The sequence below is a fragment of the Hippocampus guttulatus genome, chromosome 20 (genome assembly GCF_054856545.1).
Source record: "Hippocampus guttulatus isolate MCC_2025c chromosome 20, RoL_Hgut_1.0, whole genome shotgun sequence".
NCBI classification, from domain to species: Eukaryota; Metazoa; Chordata; class Actinopteri; order Syngnathiformes; family Syngnathidae; genus Hippocampus; species Hippocampus guttulatus.
The window spans coordinates 3,081,614-3,101,658 of NC_141280.1; the positions used below are offsets into that span (position 1 = coordinate 3,081,614).

At 44.7% G+C, this 20,045-nt stretch overlaps 5 protein-coding genes across 12 annotated transcripts in view; 4 read left to right on the top strand and 1 right to left on the bottom strand.

Moving 5' to 3' along the window:
* Positions 1 to 6,966, bottom strand: part of ak7a (adenylate kinase 7a) — a 24,878-nt gene extending 17,912 nt beyond the window's left edge. For 5 of the 7 annotated variants that reach the window (XR_015097640.1, XR_015097639.1, XR_015097642.1 and 2 more), the window contains exons 1-18: positions 6,746 to 6,958; positions 6,522 to 6,662; positions 6,285 to 6,399; positions 5,973 to 6,067; positions 5,802 to 5,912; positions 5,626 to 5,709; positions 5,466 to 5,554; positions 5,289 to 5,379; positions 5,091 to 5,168; positions 4,658 to 4,807; positions 4,442 to 4,570; positions 4,226 to 4,322; positions 4,006 to 4,134; positions 3,864 to 3,926; positions 3,570 to 3,767; positions 2,987 to 3,207; positions 2,603 to 2,761; positions 2,415 to 2,496 (exon numbers count right to left, since the gene is read on the bottom strand). Coding sequence is in view for 3 of the 7 variants with exons in the window: in XM_086100134.1 (XP_085956260.1) it covers positions 2,464 to 2,496; positions 2,603 to 2,761; positions 2,987 to 3,207; positions 3,570 to 3,767; positions 3,864 to 3,926; positions 4,006 to 4,134; positions 4,226 to 4,322; positions 4,442 to 4,570; positions 4,658 to 4,807; positions 5,091 to 5,168; positions 5,289 to 5,379; positions 5,466 to 5,554; positions 5,626 to 5,709; positions 5,802 to 5,912; positions 5,973 to 6,067; positions 6,285 to 6,399; positions 6,522 to 6,662; positions 6,746 to 6,820 (2,058 nt within the window). In the remaining 4 variants the exon portion in view is untranslated. Of the gene's footprint in view, positions 1 to 2,414; positions 2,497 to 2,602; positions 2,762 to 2,986; positions 3,208 to 3,569; positions 3,768 to 3,863; positions 3,927 to 4,005; positions 4,135 to 4,225; positions 4,323 to 4,441; positions 4,571 to 4,657; positions 4,808 to 5,090; positions 5,169 to 5,288; positions 5,380 to 5,465; positions 5,555 to 5,625; positions 5,710 to 5,801; positions 5,913 to 5,972; positions 6,068 to 6,284; positions 6,400 to 6,521; positions 6,663 to 6,745 lie in introns of all 7 variants that reach the window. The other 2 variants (XM_086100137.1, XM_086100136.1) reach the window with 2 other exon arrangements.
* Positions 6,967 to 10,490: 3,524 nt separating this feature from the next.
* actc1a (actin alpha cardiac muscle 1a) lies at positions 10,491 to 13,300 on the top strand. Its single transcript, XM_086101095.1, has 8 exons — positions 10,491 to 10,638; positions 11,299 to 11,451; positions 11,566 to 11,694; positions 11,784 to 11,979; positions 12,069 to 12,230; positions 12,467 to 12,658; positions 12,775 to 12,956; positions 13,037 to 13,300. The coding sequence occupies exons 2-8, from the start codon at positions 11,323 to 11,325 to the stop codon at positions 13,178 to 13,180; spliced, it is 1,134 nt and encodes a 377-aa protein (XP_085957221.1). The 5' UTR covers positions 10,491 to 10,638; positions 11,299 to 11,322; the 3' UTR covers positions 13,181 to 13,300.
* A 501-nt stretch (positions 13,301 to 13,801) lies between these two features.
* On the top strand, positions 13,802 to 15,885 carry LOC147187530 (inactive Rho GTPase-activating protein 11B-like). Of its 2 annotated transcripts, none has more exons than XM_086100355.1 (8): positions 13,802 to 13,977; positions 14,062 to 14,158; positions 14,325 to 14,581; positions 14,965 to 15,116; positions 15,196 to 15,288; positions 15,368 to 15,541; positions 15,599 to 15,683; positions 15,768 to 15,885. In XM_086100355.1, the coding sequence occupies exons 1-8, from the start codon at positions 13,802 to 13,804 to the stop codon at positions 15,883 to 15,885; spliced, it is 1,152 nt and encodes a 383-aa protein (XP_085956481.1). The 2 variants fall into 2 exon arrangements, with proteins under 2 accessions (XP_085956481.1, XP_085956482.1); XM_086100356.1 differs by having other exon boundaries at positions 15,605 to 15,683.
* Positions 15,886 to 16,579: 694 nt separating this feature from the next.
* scg5 (secretogranin V) lies at positions 16,580 to 19,010 on the top strand. Its single transcript, XM_086100358.1, has 6 exons — positions 16,580 to 16,633; positions 16,910 to 17,135; positions 17,274 to 17,423; positions 17,551 to 17,663; positions 18,002 to 18,055; positions 18,241 to 19,010. Exons 2-6 carry the CDS (start codon positions 16,910 to 16,912, stop codon positions 18,367 to 18,369), a joined length of 672 nt encoding a protein of 223 aa, XP_085956484.1. The 5' UTR covers positions 16,580 to 16,633; the 3' UTR covers positions 18,370 to 19,010.
* A 1-nt stretch (position 19,011) lies between these two features.
* Positions 19,012 to 19,948, top strand: grem1a (gremlin 1a, DAN family BMP antagonist). Its single transcript, XM_086100359.1, has 2 exons — positions 19,012 to 19,193; positions 19,292 to 19,948. Exons 1-2 carry the CDS (start codon positions 19,103 to 19,105, stop codon positions 19,840 to 19,842), a joined length of 642 nt encoding a protein of 213 aa, XP_085956485.1. The 5' UTR covers positions 19,012 to 19,102; the 3' UTR covers positions 19,843 to 19,948.
* Positions 19,949 to 20,045: the final 97 nt, after the last annotated feature.

Consider the following 20,045-nt stretch of genomic DNA (forward strand, 5'->3'; position numbering starts at 1 on the left):
ACCAACTTTGTGCGTCCATCGTCTCCTTTTCTCTTTCAAATGGGCCAAGCATTCCTTTTAAGGATTGGCCAGATTTCTCTCTTTAATCCACTGAAATAAAAACAGCTCCCATTGAACAGTTGGAAACGATTCAGGTATTTGTATCTGTGACCATTTGAAAGTGCATGTTTTGATCTGGACACAGCAGCTGACTCTTCCTCTTCAGCTTGCTCCAAGTGGATAAAAATGTGTTTTCCAACCCCTATGCACGCTACTAAACCCGGAAAAAACGCCTTGAACATTTTTAAGGGCATGACGATGATGATGATGATGATGATTTTTTAAAATTACTTTGCATAATAGATTACAAATGTCATTTTAAATTGATTTGATATTGATTAGGTCTCCCCGTGTTTGTGAACTCCAACTTGCTCCATTCATTCCCAAAACATGCAAGTTAGGAAACCGAAAGCTCTAAATTGTCCATAGATTTGAATATGAGTGTGCGCCACCTCTTCCCGAAAGTCAGCTGTGTGTGTGTGTGTGCTACAAGTCCTGCTCCAGCCATTATGTGGGGTGTGTAGGTGTGTGTGGTCCACATTCAGCATTTTCAACCGCCAGCAGATGTTCGGATGACCACCATGATGGTTGTTATATTTATCACGTGCCCATTCGTGTGTGTGTGTGCGCGCGCATACATGAGTGAGTGAGTGACCATACCACTTCAAGGGGGACGTGTTTTGTAGTTATTCTTACTGGAAATCTAGCAAGATAAAGACAACCACTAACCGTTTGCACATCATTTGGCACCGCTGCCAATTATATTGCTTCCCAAGTTTTTAACAAGGAATGAATAAATGAATAGCTGAAATGACATTTTATTTTGGAAGGTGGATATGACCTCTAAACGCTTTGAGGTCAAAGTCCATGTCCCATTAATTGTGGGCGCATGTGATGGTACCATTTAAAGCGGAGTGGCCACTGACGGTACAAAACTTACAGGAGCGACATGATGGGAGCTGGTGAATGTGTTCTTATTTCCTAGCAGTTTTCAACACTTTGCCGACGCTCAACCATCTGCGATGGTGACTCAGGTTTTCCAAACAGGCCTGAGGGCCAGCATAGCTTTAGCGACGCCCAACTTCAGGGACCTAAGTAAATATTTGTCACTTTTGGATCAACATACCAAACTCGTTTCTGTGGTTGACAGAACAAAGAAAAGCCACAGAAGAATAATACTGTATCCTCAAAGCCATAAATTATTCGAAAGTTACAGAGGCCAGGCAAAGTATTAGCGAGGGTCCTCTGCGCGGCACATGACTTTTGGACTTTTGCGAAACGTGGGCGTTCGGAAGGACATCGTGTCATCTAGCAAAAATGAAATTAAGACTCCTTTTCTCACACTTGACATGAATAAGTCTTTACTATGCACTGCTTTACTCAGACTAAGTACGTCTATGTACTCAGCATCTGCTTTGGGTTCCGTCACCACTCGGAGGAATTAGCAACAATTTCAAGACCTCATCATTCAAAGGTATATTTTTCTTTAAACCAGTAGTTCTGTGCCATTTGTTACTCTTAGTAGACCTGGTTAATATTGAACAATCACTTATTTTGAATGCCATGTAAATAATCAATGACTTGAAGCCAGAATAGGTACATGAATAATCAATATTATTGGCAAAAAATAGAGCACCCCAGAATGGAACTTCCGCTGTCGTCACCATTGTGAAATTTTCGAACGTGACCACTACGCCACCTAGAGGTGATGGAACATAATGTACGCATGACAACTCAAAAGCTCGTGGTCGCGTCAACAAACAAAGCAAAGGAATTTCAAACTGGTTGACGTTGGTTTCTCTGAAAAAATGTGTTGTATGAACTTAAGGGACGTTCTCGTCAAACGTGCACCCCTTCCAGGAAGTCTGCTGAGTCATGAAGCATGATAAATCTTCAACCAGTGTAAAACTAATCAACTCTTGACTTCTGGCAGTCACACATTTTGTGCTTGACACATTATTCAGTGTGTATGAATACAGTGAAGATAATAATAATCAAAACAGATGATTATCATTGTAAAACACAGCTTTTTTTAGGGTCACCATATTACAAATACATTGTATTGCGCAATAGGGATGTGGTGTCATGTAGATTGTTCTTCTAGACGTGTTTTACTTTTTACACAACCTTGTTTCCATTAATATCAATTTCGATGTATTGGCATTTGTATAATGGAGAAGGTTTTGGGTTTGGAATCTCAGCTCAAGCGTTCATGTAATGGCATGTTCTCAATCTGCTCGTGTGGGTTTTTATGCTCTCTGTCTTATTCCCACTTATTCTCAGTTTAACGGAAGACTCAAATAAGTGAGCCAGGTCGTTCAACAAGGAAACAAAAAATGTAATCTAAATATTTGGACCTTTTCCATCACCGATACCTTGACTGCGATCGGTGCACTGCAACGCGTGTTGAAACGGGATGCTCAATCAATCTTTGTCCATCCGAAGAAGATACTCGGCCTGTCCAAAAAAAAATAAAACAAAGTTGTTCACAGTCACGGAAAAGTGTGCACCTTGCCCCACAGGGGCAAGCCGTAGTCCATATCACGAAAGGAGACCGTCGTACCAAAAAGCTGACTGGGTCGTTCGGTTTGATCTTGGAGCATTCTTCCAAGGCTTCGGTGAGCGCAGGCATCACATACTTCATCAAGTAGTTTCTCAGCGGGAGAGCTTTAGCTTCCAGCAGCTCGTGCTCCTGCCTCTTGACCTCAGCCAAATTGTTTTGCTATCCCCCCCCCCCCCAAAAAAATAAAATAAAATATATATATATATATGTAAATATATGTATATAAAATCAATTGACCAGTTTAGTCAAGGTGAATTTAAGTTAAAGGTTACAGTGCATTTGCGGTACAGCCCGAAAGCCCAATACATCAATATTTTTGTGAGTCCGATGTATATCCGAACATTATTATAGAGAGGTGCTAATCAAATGAGGACACTGGTGTACCCAAGCTTCATACTGTGCTGCCATCTCAGCGAGCAAGGCCTCTTTCCTGCGTTTCCTCTCTGCCGCTTCCTCTGCCTCTTTCTGCTTCCTCTCCATTTCTCGCCTCCTGTCCTCCTCCTCCTCCTGCTCCTCAGGACTCAGGCCGTAGTTCTTGGGAGGCCCCACCACCTCGATGACGTTGCTCACGATCTGTGTGAATTCAGGATCGTCAGCTTTCACCTCTGCAAGCAACGAGAGACAGGGATGGGATATCTCTTGAATGTATTCGGCGTCACAGCTAGAAAATCTGCTGTTGTGCTTTTATGCTCTAAATTCATCACTTTCATTCAGCAATTTTTTTTTTTTCGTTTGCATTTATGATTTGACACCAAGTGGGAACTGAACAAATGCTGCCTACTACTACTGCCGCAACACAAATGATCTTGTAATTTTGTAAGAAGCTTTACTGGAAAAGCGGAAGCTGTCTTAGCTAAATAGTAGGGTGTCTCAATACTTTTGTCATCATGATTTAGCGCACACCACAGTGAAAAACATGACGGTATTTCACATTTGACCCTTTTGCGGCACACTCTAGGAATGTTACCAAGATATGTCGGATATATTTCCAGTTCATCAAAGTAGTCGAGAGCAGTTTCAGCGGCCCTGCTGAGTTGGCGGAATCTGGCCAGTCGAGGGACGAACTCATCCTGGGTTAAGCCTCTTTTCTGGGCCTCACTCTCAGGAAGATCTTGTACTTTCTTCGTCAGGAACTCATCAGATGCATCCAAGGCAAACACATATTCTAGACCCCCCAAAAAACAAACAAAACAAAAAAAAAACACGTCTATTTATATCATTTTAATGTAAACAAGAGAGGCCGAATCAGTAAATGGACAACCTGGAGTGATCTTGTTGTAAGCGGGTGTCTCGTTGGGCGAGTCTTGGTTCTCTCCGTCCTCAGCTGAGCAACAAATATTCATCTCACAACACACCGTGTTGTTATTCAGTACAAAGCATCTGAATACCTGGAAGAAACTTACCGCTGAACATCTGACTAGCTTGCTCAAATGTCCTCGGGAAGCCGTACAAAACAAATCCTTGGTTCCTACAAGGCTTTGAATTGAGCTTTTCTGTCAAAATTTCTAAAAGTAGATCATCTTCCAATCGACCTATTTGTATGGAAAAAAAAAGTTGGGCCGTCAAGAAATATTGAGCACAACAATCATCACTGTTGGGAATATGGAGAGTTGTGCATAAGACCTGCATTATTTTCCATGCTTCCTTTGATAGTTTCCAGTTGGTCCTGTGCCGTTTCCTGTTCGCTGACCTCAGCATCAATTCTGGCAATAGTATCTTTCTGTGGAGTAAGAGTTTGTTTCTTCTTATCGTACCTTTCGCATTTCTTTTTTCAGAGCTTGGCTAGTCATGTTATGGTTAACGCGGGAAAATTAAAACATTGCAAACGCTGTCACTGACCAGCTGCGTCATCTTTTCGTTGATGACATCTCGGATGTTGATGTGATGTATTCGATAGCGCTCGCACAGCTTCGCTGCGACTTCACTTTTACCCACGGCGGGCGGTCCAGTGAGGCAGATTCTGATTGGCTAAACCACAAAAATCAACGTCAAGCCAACGCAGCTTTTTTAACGCATCGCTTATTTCCACAATCAATTGCACTTGGGAGGACTTACGAGTAGCTTTCTCATATGTCTGTATTCTTCCACGAGGGCTTCTATATTCTCAATTATGCCGCCTTCTGCTGACCATTGGAAGTTAAAGGAGTCTTTCACAACAAAAGCATCCAGACGTAGGTCAACGCTGAGATACTCCAGCTCCTCTTGCTGAATTCAAAACAAGAAGCAACGATCACCACACAATAGATGGTGAACATGCTTCCTGTGCATTTCTACTCAGGTTTCAACTCCATTATGGAGGCTATCAACAGCGATCGAATGGACTTATTACATTAAAACTCATTCACTGCCGTTGACGGCGATAGAAGTCAAAAGGTGAATGAGTTTTAACATGAGCTCCAACCCCAAGTGCTTTGGCATATTAAAATCCTCAAAATAAAAAATGCCCCCAATGCTGATACATTTTTCAAATAAGACACCTGTAGTGTACCTTATAGGCCTTCATAGTGATGGCTTCCTTCTCTGGTACTTGACACACTCTTCCTGGTCCAAGCACATGGCTTACAGCCTAAAAGATAAAGAGAGTTGATCAGAGTTGTTCTTGTTGAACGAGAAAATCATTTCAAAAGAAAAATGGCAGGTGACTACGGAGAATGCTCAAAACTGCAGTTTTTTTCCAGTCATTTACCTTCACCATGTCCCCCAGCTTGTTCTTGGAGTCATCAATCACAAGAATATATTTGGCCTTGGGTTTGACCTCAATTAAACTTTGTATCACTCTGTAAAATAAATCACAGCCAATTAAGTGAACACAAACAATCGAATGCCCACCCCCCAATCCAAATATTTAAAAGTGGCAAAGCACTTAGCGAGGTCAAGCACGTGGATGGTGGGGATGTAATTTGTGCCCTCGCCAAATATGGGAACTTTGGTACACTCAGACAGCCAAGACACCTACGTCACAAATACAAAATGAAAATAATCAAGCGGGAAACTAAACAGACTGTGATTGAGGGATAATCTACCTTGTAAAAGTAGTGGAAAAGATTTTCTCCCTTTCCGTACTGTATTCCCGCAGCCAAAACGTAACCTTTCAGTTTATTTTTTTTCTGAAAGATGTCAAATATGACAGATGACATTCAATTGCATGCTGGCGTTACTTCACATGGTGGCGTGTATTTTTCCACAGCAAACTCCTTACCCCTGTTCCCAGTTTGAGGACTTGTTTCTCCATGTTGTTGTGGTGTTTAAAGCTAGGATGCGGACGTCTTTTTCGGAACTCCTCCTCCGTTATAAATTTTTCTGGTTCCTCCTGCAGGAAGGATGCGTTGGTAATAGCATCGGCACTCTGTTGAACAGTCGCAATGCTCACCGTTTCCGGTCTCTTGGTCATGGCCCACGTCAACACCGTCGAGACTAAAATGAAGATTTTCTTTGATCTGAAGTTCTGCATTTCACCATGAAGGGCTACAAACGACAGTGAAGGAAACATCTTACAATTAGACATGTGACAGGGTTTCCCAAAAATGGCAGTTTGTTTTTTGTGAATTTACTATGGAAGATTTTAGAAGCATATGAAGTGCTCGTTCCTTTTTTTTGGTGGGGGGACGTGGGAGTCACTTTGCTAGTACAATTCCAACTACAATGTGATAATCAAATATAGGGGTATTTTCTTGTTGCTGACCTGTGATTGCCCAAGTGGCCTCTTCAATGTCCTCTTGGGTCGCATTTTCGGAGATGTTGTACACCACCACGTCGCATTCCAGCAAGCGGGGGAGGAGTTCCTCTCTGCTTAGCGACTAGAAAACAAGATTGTGACTTTTTTTCCCGGTGTTGCAGCAATTTACACCGATTCTTTTAGATACTTTCTGGAAACCTCACCAAGGAATGAACTGGCTCATTTGTCACATTTTTAACTCACCGAGTACTGCTCATGCAAAAGGCTGGTTTTCTCACTGCTGGATGAAGAGGACACAGTGCCGACCACCTGGAAAACAGGTTCATTTGTCTGAGGTTCGCCGTCATCATCGTCCTCAGACTTCTCCCCGCAACTCGATAAATACTGTCCACGTGAGTTAGGGAGAAAAAGTACATTAATTGGGTAAAGCCAACTTATCCTGAATAGATCTCATGTATGTACTTCACCTCCGCGATATGTTTAGAAGAATATTTGCCGACGTCGTTCACAAAAATACGTCTGCAACGTTTTTTGTCACCCATTTTGGATAAAATATTAGTCTGCTAATGTTACTTAAGCTTTAGGTTGCTAAAATGACTCAGTAAAGCAATTGTGGTCGTCCCTTGTTTCGGGTTAATTTGAAATAATCACCTAGGGGACGCATCCACGTCTCAAGGACTCTTACGTCATCACTTAGCGACGAGATACTGGGTGTATGGGTTTCCATGGAAACCGGTTCCTGCCAACTTCTACCTAATGTCGCTACAATTTCCATAGTTTCTTCTATTGATTCGCAGATTCCTCCCTTGGACACAAGCGTATGAACATTAAGAAAAGAGAAGAAAAACCTGGGTTGTGACATAAATTTGACATGTTCAAATAAACTAAAGGTAAAGAACAGAGGTCATGAACGTCCATTTGTTAGGTGGGGGGCAGCCTCCTCAGCCAGGGTGCTCTGCACCTCACACCTGAGGCTTGCCAGCTCGTCACCCACCTGTAGCTCATTTGGGCTGGTTTAAGTTGGCTCCCAAACCGGTCCTCAGTGCGACTTCTTATGCAACCCCAAATGCAAGACAACAGACAAGGATGGCATTAGCCAAAAACTTGGCGTGGTTTATTGGTCTTGCAAAGTCAACTCAAGAGAATTCAAACTGAAAACTTACTCAACATTCAAGTAAGAGTCCTCGGGGAGAGGAAATGTCCACAGAGGCAGCGAGAACTGCACGAGGTGTCTAACAGGGATTTCTGCAGGGTGGTTACAACACAAACTCGCACTGAGGACCGGTTTGGGAGCCAACATTATACCAGCCCAAATGAGCTGATGAGCTACAGGTGGGTGATGAGCTGGCAAGCCTCAGGTGTGAGGTGTACAGCAACCTGGCTGAGCAGGCTGCCTGGCTGGCACCTCCCTAACAACATCAACTATGATCCAAAATCTATTTTGTAACGCAAAATGGAAAACTTAAAGAGCAACACGGTAAAAACTAACCTGGGATCCATTTTAGATCCCCATAAATAAAGGCCTGAGGATGATGCATGCTGCCACTATGCTGAAGTAAATTATTGAATTGAGGACACTGATGTTAGTTAATAACTGCATATGCATTTGGATGCTGCCAAATTGGGCGATTATTTCAAATGTAACAGGCAGGCAGCCGGACGAATGTGCAACAGTCTGTGTTACAGCTGTTCAGCTCAAATGAACAGGTTCGATGTCAAGCTTCCGCAGAGTTTGCTAATGATCTGATCATTTGAATCAGGTGTGTTGCAACAGGCAGACTTGGAAAACATGCAGGACAGCGGCCCTCCAGGACCTGAGTTTGACACCTATGGCTTATGGTGTTTATCTTTCTCGTTACAGCTTCATTTATCCAAGTTCCACACCGCCCATGCCGTGATATTCCCACATACCTGTGGGTGTCTTCATTGTGCGGGACAATGGAGCACCGACATGGAAACTTCCAAAGCACCTCACATATTTATAGCGCTGACATTATCTGACAAACTGCTCGCAAGCGCTGCACGCCGTCTGCACAAGACAGACCGCGGCACTCAGTAAAGCACACCCTCACACACTCTCGGTGTGAAGAGATACTGAGCGAGGGAAGCTGCTTAGGGGGATGCCTGGTTTGCCCTTTGCCATGTATAGTGAGACTTGCATGATATTGTTATGTTCAGCACTTTTCATTTCCAGTTTGTGTAATGCGTGTACCCCGCTACTCTGATGAACATGACAAATGCTTACAGAAGGCCTGCTTCACATTACAGTGATGCGTGTTAACACCAAGGACAAATAATGCGGAACACTATCGCTCATTGTCAGTTGGCTGCCAATGAAAAAGACCCCTCTGTCATGACAATGTTTGTGTGTAATTCATCATGCATTGTTAAAAACACACTCCACCACCCTTTGAGATGATGCTAATAAAACTACTGGTGACTACGAGTAGTTTTGGCTGGAAGCTGCAACCATGTGGACCAATGGTTCTTTTACTGGGGCTTTTAATGCACTGAAATATGATGGATGGCTTGAAATGGCATCACTGTGTTGTCTACAAGTCATGTAGCGTAAACTGCTGTCAAAGTCGGGGATAGACCTGGCTGTTACAATAAAACAGTTGTTTCTAACAGCTGCTGAAGTGGGCGTGCAATGCGTAAGGGAGGTGGGGGCTCGGGGAGGGGGTCAGCTGTCAAGACAGACAAACGCTTTGCTTCCTATGTGTCCTTTTAAGGACGAAACGTGCCTCAAAATCACGACCCGTTTCAGACCCTTCTACTTGATCCGGATAAAGACACCGCGATACACATACAAGTTGGTGTCTGCCAAAAAGTGCCCGATCTGCAGGAACGGGTTTTTGTTTATATATGCCAGTGACACACAGTAGGCAGATTAATTAAATGATCTTGCAATATGTATACGCTGAACCATCAATGGGCAAAGCAAGCCTTGTCTGACAGAATATTTTGGCGAAGGCTGCTGTAAAGATGGTAAATATAGAATGACAATATAGCGACACAAAGTTTAGAAGGGATCACACATAATCCACGAGCCGGAGAGCCAAATGCAATTCCCTCGCTTTGATTAGGCCGATCCTACAGTTCTTGCCGTGATGTCATTGCTGCAAACTGCAGAGTATGTCATATCCTGCTTGCTTTGAAGTTATCTTTCACATATACTGTAGTTCAATAATTAGATTCCTTCACTTGTGTTATGAACTATTACTTGACTGATGGCACACTATATAAAAATCTAACGATCGTGACCGCTATCAAGATACACATAAAAGCTCAGAATAGAAGTAAACAAGTAGGTTAGCAGCGTCACTCTTGGAAGTACATTACGCGTGTCTACAAATGGAACGATTGATGGTGCGGGAGGTATTTACATTCTTATAACCCGCGCCGGCCGGCTACCCCCCCCCCCTCTCCCCACCCCCGGCGTGGCGACGGAACTTGACAAATATGGAGCCTGGGGGTTTGACGACCTCCAGGCACCCCGTTGGGGGGGCATGCAATCACCGGCACCTGTTACGCTCCATTTCCCTAAAAGGAGACACGGGAGCCAATCAGAAGGGAGAAGGGAGGCCTGCTGCGCCGGACATCCCAGGGAATCTGTCGTCTGGTGGAGGTCTGGCGATAGCGCTTTCCCACTTACCCCCTCCTTCTCCTCCTCATGCAATATTCCATCTCAGCTGTCTGGGTGGTGTTTGCCTCTCCCCTCCTCTCAACTCTTACGCATGCCATGACATTGGCGATCCTCCTTAGACGACTCCTTGACTGTTGCTCCGATCGGGGCTCGTGTTACCGTCACTCCCTTCAATCACCTACTTTCCTCGTGTTCTGCGAGAGCTTAGTCATATTAACACATATTTAGCAGTCTGCCCTGGGGAGGCCCCCGTTGAAAGTACTGGAGGGTCAAAAAATATGCTATGCTGATGCTGCTTAATAAAAGTCGAACTTCACATGAAAAGTTGGAACATGACATGGTCCCTGCATGATTCACAAAAATAGCCTATTAATCATGTTCTGTGATTTGATAATCAGCACTTTTTTTTAACGCTTGTTGATCACGCTCCACAAGATATGCTAAAATGAATATCTCATCATTTTGATTCTTTACCGATTGTATGCCTCGTTCGTATTCATGTCATGCCGTTCTAAGGCAACATCTCCCCATTTTGGTGGCGCCCTTGACATAAGATCCACTAAACTCCCTCATCTTTCAGAGCAGCACATATTTGGACTTCTGTGAACTCCCGAGTCCGCCCACCTGCCCCCCTCAGCTCGAGCGTATTTAAGGAACCCCTCGCACCCTGATCCTTTGTCCCAGTGGAAACTCCAGTCTTGCATCGAACTCTCGGTGAGTCTGGTTTTGTTGCCGTAACTTGACCTTTTTGTCTTTTTAAGGGCCGTTTCAGGACAGACGTAGTATTGCAATAGCATGTGCTTTAAAGAGGGTTCACCTCACAGGAGATGTTCAAGTTTATGATTCGGTGCTTGAAAATGATTTTGCTTTTTTTGGGGGGGAGATGCTATAGAGTGAACTTTAGCATACAGGAGTAGAATGCTGAGATGTGATAGAACAGCATAAGTGATCATCTTAAATGTGACTGCTTTAAAAAACATGCCTCCTTTTAGCATTTCCTTGACGGGCTATTTTCTAATTTCCGAAACAAAAAAATACAAGTATGGACAACTTAAATACTGCAACTCCCTCAAAACCAAATGGCCAACTGCACAGGGGCTGCTCTAAACTGTGGAATGACAACAGCTGAGGAAAAACCCAGGCCTTTGCTGCCACTTGCCAAAGAACGCATCACGTCAGCTGTTACGGGGCCGTGGTTTAAAAATGAGATACAGAGGGAAGAGTGTGTGTGTGTGTGGGGGGGCGACAAGGGTTCCGTGACTAAAAATAGAGTGGTGAGCGGGGGATGAATCCATGTCCCAGTTTGGCAAGATACAGAGAGAAGATGAGTGCACTTAAAGGTGACTTGGAAACGACAACCCTTCTCTATTGCAGAAGGCCAAAGAAGAACAGATCAAAATGTGTGACGACGACGAAACCACCGCCCTTGTGTGCGACAACGGTTCTGGCCTGGTCAAGGCTGGGTTTGCCGGTGATGATGCCCCCCGTGCTGTCTTCCCATCCATCGTTGGACGCCCCCGTCACCAGGTTAGCAACCTCACCCTTCTGAATGACATCATCAATAATCATCGCTTCCTTATTAGCCGTGTGCATGTATGCATCCTTTCTGTCCTAAGATTCTGAGATGCGTTTTCCTCTCAGGGCGTGATGGTGGGTATGGGTCAGAAGGACAGCTATGTGGGAGATGAGGCCCAGAGCAAGAGGGGTATCCTGACTCTGAAGTACCCCATCGAGCATGGCATCATCACTAACTGGGACGACATGGAGAAGGTGAGAGTCGCTGGTCTGATTGCCGAGATATACAGCACCTTCAATCCACATTGTGCGTCGCTGACAAACTCTCTCCCGACTTGAATCAGATCTGGCACCACACCTTCTACAACGAGCTCCGTGTGGCCCCAGAGGAGCACCCCACCCTGCTGACTGAGGCCCCCCTCAACCCCAAGGCCAACAGGGAGAAGATGACCCAGATCATGTTTGAGACCTTCAACGTCCCTGCCATGTATGTGGCCATCCAGGCTGTCTTGTCCCTGTACGCCTCCGGTCGTACCACCGGTGAGTTTCCCTTGAAATCTTTTTTTTCTCATCATTTATTCATTTGGTTGCGAGATGTGATCTGATATGAGGTGGCTTCGTGTGAACAGGTATTGTACTGGACTCTGGTGACGGTGTGACCCACAACGTGCCCATCTATGAGGGTTACGCTCTTCCCCACGCCATCATGCGTTTGGATCTGGCCGGTCGTGACCTGACTGACTACCTGATGAAGATCCTCACTGAGCGTGGCTACTCCTTCGTCACAACTGGTAGGCAAATTCAGGAAAATAGCTCATGAAATTGTTAATACTGTTGTGTGGCACCTCTGAAGTTAAACACAAATTTGTTTTGCGTGTGTCTCCAACACGTGCGCCAGAAGTATATACAATAAGTGCAAAACACATAGATAGTGTTAATATTTCCTGTTGAACTGAGAGAATTTAGTTGTAAATAGTTGTCGAGCCTCACGTATCGGCGCCTTGACAGTAAACTTTTCCTCCCTCAGCTGAGCGTGAGATCGTGCGTGACATCAAGGAGAAGCTGTGCTACGTCGCTCTGGACTTTGAGAACGAGATGGCCACCGCTGCCTCCTCCTCCTCTCTGGAGAAGAGCTACGAGCTTCCCGACGGTCAGGTCATCACCATTGGTAACGAGCGTTTCCGCTGCCCCGAGACCCTCTTCCAGCCTTCCTTCATTGGTGAGACCTGACACTTTTAGCACTAGCCAGTTACTACCTAAAGAACCAAAATGTCAATCGTAAATGCATTTTCCAGAGCGAGTTTTCTCAGAAACTAATAATAAGTTCCTACATAGGCATGGAGTCTGCTGGTATCCATGAAACGGCCTACAACAGCATCATGAAGTGTGACATCGACATCCGTAAGGATCTGTACGCCAACAACGTCCTGTCTGGTGGCACTACCATGTACCCTGGTATTGCTGACCGTATGCAGAAGGAGATCACAGCTCTGGCCCCCAGCACCATGAAGATCAAGGTGAGCGACTCTGACCAGCTAACATCAACTAAATTAATGACTTGGCTGTTGGTTCTGACCACACTCTGCTCCACCTCTAGATCATCGCACCTCCTGAGAGGAAATACTCAGTCTGGATCGGTGGCTCCATCCTGGCCTCTCTGTCCACCTTCCAGCAGATGTGGATCAGCAAGCAGGAGTACGACGAGGCGGGCCCCTCCATCGTTCACAGGAAGTGCTTCTAAATCTCCAACCGATGCCAAAACAACCCGAGCTGCAATTTTCCTCCCCACGTCTCTATTTGTACTGTGCCTAATGCTGTATATACATGTAACATTGTAATAAAAAGAGCTGCTTTAACAGTACCCTGTCCTGTTTTAATGTCGTAATATACAGTGCCTGCGACGATGACTATCTTTCCATTTTCTTTGAACATAAAACCCCCCCCCAAACAATTATGTGTTATTATTTTTATCATATTGATGTGCATTGGCTGAATGGCAGCTACACAAATTTTGATTCACTGATCGAAAACCAGTCATTAGCACTCTTGAAATTGAAGTTAAACAATATATTAGAATTATTAGACACTCCAGAAAGTACATACGGATCATCTTGCTCGGATGGGATAGGATAGAAAGGTTCCACTGCAGAAGTGAGAATTCACAGAGCGCCCTGATGTCCCAGCAGTTGAGTGCGCTCGAACGCAACATCGCTCCCTTGACACCTGTGCGACACAGGGGATACAAATGATGCTAATGAGGCCACCTCTTTGACTCGCTTGTGTTTTTAACCAAGTAAACATCGTGGCTTCAAAGAGCTGTGCACCTTTGCTGCTTTGAAATACCCCTCCACGTTATTTCAACATGAAGATTACCGACAGTGATGTGATTCGCTTTCACCTTCGAGTCCTTCACGGTATAAACGTCAAAAGTGTTGAGAGCAAAACCGAGAGACTCCTTGCGAGTGGTGCGAAGGTTTTCGGTGTTCCTCTGGAGAATTTGTCGAGGAGGTTTATTCCTGAATTTGGCCTGGTTCCTGGGTGAGTGCAAAAAAAAGCGGGGGGGGGGGTGTTATTATACTGCACAAATTGGGTTTTTTTCTTTGAATGTTTTTTGTCTCTCAGCTTTCTGGTGGACGCTTGTTCGTTTCTTCTGGAACGTGCTGGAACGGTGGGCCTCTTCCGAAAACCGGGCTCTCTACCTCGCATTAAGTCCCTCAGAGTAAGTTGTCCTCGCAGTTGAAGCCAGAACATAATCGAGCGCAATGTTCTCCAACCCTTGATCCGAGGCACATATTTTATGTTAGAAAAAAAATATCTCTGCACAGACACTGGGCATCACTGATCTAGTTTGATTAGCCAACGTATATTCACGCTCATTATTTCAGGCCAAGCTGAATCGAGGAGAGGCCTGTCTGTCCACAGCCTTCGCCTACGACGTAGCCACTCTCATCAAGCAGTTCTGCAGGGAGCTACCGGAGCCTCTAATACCCGCAGAGATCCATGCGGCTTTGCTGAAGGCGCAGACGCTGGACTCCCTGCAGGACAGAACTTCAGCCCTCCAGCTGCTGTCCTGCTTACTGCCTGCCAGAAACTCCTCCTGTCTGCATTATCTGTTGGACTTCTTGTCCAAAGTCACCCAGAGGTTTGAGACAACACATAATCATCATAAGGAAAGGGCTGTGAGGCAATGACAATTGGTGAAGTTTTAATGTTATACTTTGAACACTTCATTCTGGGCTGTTTGTGACTTTGAAAATTCATGCTAGGGGTGTCGTGCTGCTTCACGTTTTGAACAGAAATGGGCTTCTGTTACAATGGCAGCTTGTACAGTTAATGGAGTGTGACGATTGACTTTTCACGCCGCTGTTCAACAAGGCTTTCTGGTCACACTCCTTTAATTTCATCGTTATCTTGTGGAGTAGATGGCACATGGGTTAAAGAACCAATTTCTACATTACAGTCGTTTATTTATTTATTTAAATGGTGTTCTGATGCCTACTTTTGTGGCTATTTAACATTCGCCAGATGTGAGGAAAACTTGATGACCAGCTCCAATCTGGCAACAGTCTTTGCTCCGTGTCTCCTCCCACCTCCCAATAAGCAGGAGATGTCCGAAGGAAGGTTTGAACTCCGAATTTTTGTCCTGCGCACCTTCATTGAAAAGCCACAAATGTTCGGTAATGACCCCATCAAAATAGTTGTCCCATTCTAACGAAAGAGAATTTTTAAATGAATGAAATGTGTCATGTTCATCAGGTGTGATTCCAAAAGCTGTCATGGATAGTATGGGATTCCTTGTTAACTGCCCTCTTCTGAAGGATGCACATTCCAAGAAACACAGTTTGAAAGGTTGACACGTTAAGACTGACAGTACCCCAAAACAACCCTTGTACGCTTTACTCGCTCTGTTTGCTTTAAATTCATATAGTCTTGTGGTCTGTGAAGACTGTATCATGGATTCAAGGGAAGGCAAAGGTCAGGCCAGCAGTCCATCAGGGGAAGTGGGAGTCCAACCTGCGAGGAAGGCCGACTCTCAGGAGGAGCGTCGGCCTGGAGGTTTTCCCCAATATTGCCTTTTTTAGGGCCTGCACGTCTTGTGAAGGTAAATGGGGAAAGGAAAGGTTCTGTGTCTTGTCTGGTCCTTTAACTGCTTCTTTGCATAAAGATTCATCACCCGCAGCTGCCTTCTTGGATGCCTTAAGTCCTTCTGGCAAACAGCCTTCACCTAATAATAGGATAAAAAGGTATGTTGTTATAAATATATTGAGTATTCAACTAATTAAAGTTGCATTTGTAGTATATAATGTTTTGGTGCACTGATATTGCAGGGACATGCGTCTTGGACTTTTCCCTGGGCTGGGCCAAGGACAAACGGCATCTTTCTCTGTGTTCAGTGGTGTGGGCAAGCTACAAGTGGCATCTTGGAGTAGACGGATTTCTTTATGACACATACCTGATGCTCACGTGGCATTTTTAAGAGCTCACTGATACATTAATTTTTTTAATTAAAATTATTGCTTTAGAAATGTATATTGTATTTGACTGTAAGTCAAGTTTTCTTCAGGGTTTACCTGATCACTATATCTACAATTAAGGGTACCCGGACTGTATGAATTGTATTTGCCAGTGTGACATGACAGTCATCAATAAAACGATGCAATTTGGAACCAACGTTATTTCACTACTTTGACCACTGACTGAATTTTAAGTAAAGATGAACTAGTATTTGTTAGGCAAACATTTCCATTTGCTTCTGTGAGGCAAATAACGTAATGATTCAGAGTGCGTCAGGCCGAAATTCGATACCCAGTTCGCATCGCTGCTTGATGGAAAAAGAAATTGGTAGAATAGCCAATTAGAAGAGAGGGTTTCTCAGCATCCGAGGGTAGACAAAGTTATGTAGTTGTGCAGCGTCAACCGGAACCCATGTAGAAGCTTCTTCAAAATATATACTAAATGTTACCACGAGCGAGCTCGCGAAAAACGATGCCTATTATTAATCCTACCTGAATTTGACATATGGACAAATAAGGGAGTGCGGAAATGTTCAAAAGGCAGTATTAATAAACAAACTCATTTTGATACATCGTTTATTGAGTCGGTTTTACTCTGAAGGCCAGAAGTCCAAAAATCCATTACAGTTGTAACTTGACGGACATCTTGCTCAGTCGACAGGTCCATTTGACACGACAAGGTAAGAAAATAGGGCCTTTATTTGGATTTTTCTATCCAGGAATTTGCGAGGTTTTAATACACCATGATACATTGATGTAAATAAAATCTGGTTATAGCATTCCTTTATGCCCTAGTGATGCATGTTGTTTGCAGGTCGAAAGGCTTGTTTTCACAAATGTTTAGTACGCGCACTAAGATTGTTTCGCGTTCCTAGTAAGTCAAATACAATCTTCGCTCACTAAAATGTAATGAATATTTCGTCTCCTCGGCGTGCGTTTGTTATGCACACCTGCAGATGGCGGCGAAGAGGTCGGCGGTGCGGTCAACGCTGCTGGGTCTCCTGGTGTGTTTGCAAATGGGCGCCGCTCCGGCCCGCACTGCCCTCGGGCCAGACCAGGTATCCGAGGCCGACATCCAGCGGCTCCTGCACGGAGTCATGGAGCAGCTCGGCATCGCTCGGCCCAGGGTGGAATATCCCGCCCACCAGGCCACAAACATCGTCGGGCCGCAGAGCATCCAGGGTAATGTCGAATAAGAAAAAAAATATCGATTCTGATTCCCAACTCTGCATTGGTGTGCAATGAGAGATCGTTTTTGTTGTACAGTACTGGATTGCTTGATTTTTGACCATGAACTGCATCATATTTTTTCTCCACTAGGGGGTGCTCATGAGGGGCTGCAGCACTTGGGTCCCTATGGCAACATTCCCAACATTGTGGCTGAGCTGGCAGGTGACAACGTTCCCAAAGACTTCAGCGATGATCACAGCTACCCAGATCCTCCAAATCCTTGTCCTCAGGGAAAGACTGGTAGGATCCTGCATTCTATGTGCAGTCTTTGACCTGTACAAACACAAAATGCTCCGTTTTGAGGGAAGAGTCAAAATGCACTCCGTGACCAGGGTGTGTTCTGTCTGCTTAATCGCATTTTTCTCAGCGGCAGACGGGTGTTTGGAAAATGCTCCGGACACAGCAGACTTCAGCCGGGAGTTCCAAAAGCATGGACACCTTTACGGTTCAGGGAATGAGTACCCCGCTCTGATGAAGTGGGTCAGTACACACGTGAACTGCTCCAACTGCATATCGCCTCTCAAGGATGTGGACTAAAGCTCACATGACTCTTTAACCAAGTTCACTCCTCACTACGTGATGGTAAACTATTATTTCCAGACTTATGCTTCCAGCCATGCCTTTTGTTAGTCAACAAATTCAACTTTGACTCGGGCTCAACAGCAAAAGATAAGCAACAGATTATTAATTGACATCTGAGGATAATGGCGGTGAGAAACTTGGAGCGGTTGAAGCTCAAAACAAACTTGTTTGTAATTTGTGGTAAGCTTCCATCTGGGTATTTGAACAAGTCAGTGATTTGCGCAATGTCTTTTCAGAACAAGGAGCGTCTGTACCAGAAGCTGAAGGGTGGACCAAAGAGACAAAAAAGGGTATATACACTTCTTTTTTTTGTCTTTGCATTATTTGTAACCACATCACATCAACAGATTTACATCCGGGCCTTTGAGTACCTCATCACAACCAGACTCTTTGTAATATTACATTCTGATTGCGTGTCATGTATGTGTGGGAAGTGTTCAAGCCTTTTTGTTCGCTTGAAATGTTTTGCCTGCAGAGTGCCAACCCATACCTGATGGGCCAGAGGCTTGACAACGTCGTCGCGAAGAAATCAGTCCCAACTTTCTATGAGGAAGAGGACAGCGAGGCATCAACCATTTCTGCAACCACCAAAGCCACAAATTAAAAACTATCCCAAAAGAAGGAACACCTCCTGTATTTTAAAAAAAATGTTGGGGGGGGGGGGCTTGGTTCATTCTAAACCGTCACAGAAGTGCTGTTTGTTGATGTTTGTGGGTTAACTTGACAAACGTTCAAAGAGAGAATTTATAATCCCACTTGACTATTAGAATTTGTTAGTGACTTCTAATTTGATGGTGATTAAGGTCTGACTTACCTTTCATGAAAACACATTGTGTAACTTATGAAATGAACATGAAAAATGACTTACTCTCCAAACCAATGCTTTTGCTGTTCAAGTGCAAATACAGATATTTAATTGACATTACTTTTAAACTGAAATGTTGATGTGTAACTTTAAAACTTTGTACCGTCCTGTATACTGTATCTTAAAATGACCTCTATCAATCATCATAATTAGGTCATAGCTACACAAACTGATGAAACTCGGTTGTTTTATGTACACCCGCATCACTCTCATCTTTTAGTGGAGATGCATCCTTTTTACTGTAGCATGATGTGTGTGTGTGGGGGGGGGGGTCTCCAACATGTCTGCTTCTCCCTTACAATATGAAACTTTAAGCAGAGGAATCATTGTGTTTCTTCAGTTATCTTGTAGACTTAATAAAAAATTATCAGCAGTGAAAACAGTGGGAGTATTTATTTTCTTTTTCTTTTTTGGTCAGATGTGCTCAGGCTTGTGGGCGTGCTCTTAACCAGAACCAGAAAGTTAAACATTCATGAATCCCCCCTTACCAAAGGACAAGATCAGGACAACATTCAGAGCGAACACGCGCGGACTCGATTTCAATCGAAAAACTAAAGCGACAGGTAAACTATAATACACAAATATAGCTTTATTGTAATGGATGGATTTGAAAAGTACGCAGCGCGTGCGTAATACCTGTGCGTAAATGCCTTCCTTTCAGCTTCCACGATGAGAAGCCCGCGGTGCTTGCTGACCTTCTCCGCGGTTCTTGTCCTGCTGCTCAGCACGCCGAGGAGTACGCACGCCACCGCCTTCCAAGGCGCTTTCCCGCACCCGAACAAATCCAACCCCAACGAACCGGAGCGGTGCCTGCCGCCCCCAATCAGTGGCTTCATCACTCGCGGGATGGCGCCCGCAGCCATCGCCGAGGAGGTTTTGGAGTCCAGTCAAGAGGCGCTGCACGTCACGGAGCGTCGGTACCTGCGCTTGGACTGGTGCAAGACCCAGCCGCTCAAGCAGACTATCCGCGAAGACGGATGCCTGAGCCGAACCATCATCAACCGCTTCTGCTATGGCCAGTGTAACTCCTTCTACATCCCGCGGCACGTTTACCAGGACGGGAGCGCGTTCGAGTCCTGTTCGGCGTGCGTACCCAAAGCCTTCAGCACGGTCACCTACACTCTTTTCTGCCCCGGACAAACGCCCAATACCAGGAAGAAACGCGTCCAGCGCGTAAAACAGTGCAGGTGCACTACAATCAACACGGATTAAGACCTGACGTGGATCGTCTTTTGTCACTGGGAGAGAAAAAAAATAACTAAAACTCTGGGCGTCTGTTTGCAAGCGGGGGGGTCAACCGGAATGAAACGTTATTGAAACAAGAGGAATTTCATATAGTGGCATTTTCATCTTTATTTCCTGATCAGTTCCAACTATGGACTCGAAACAATCCAGTCATTCGGTTTTCAAACATG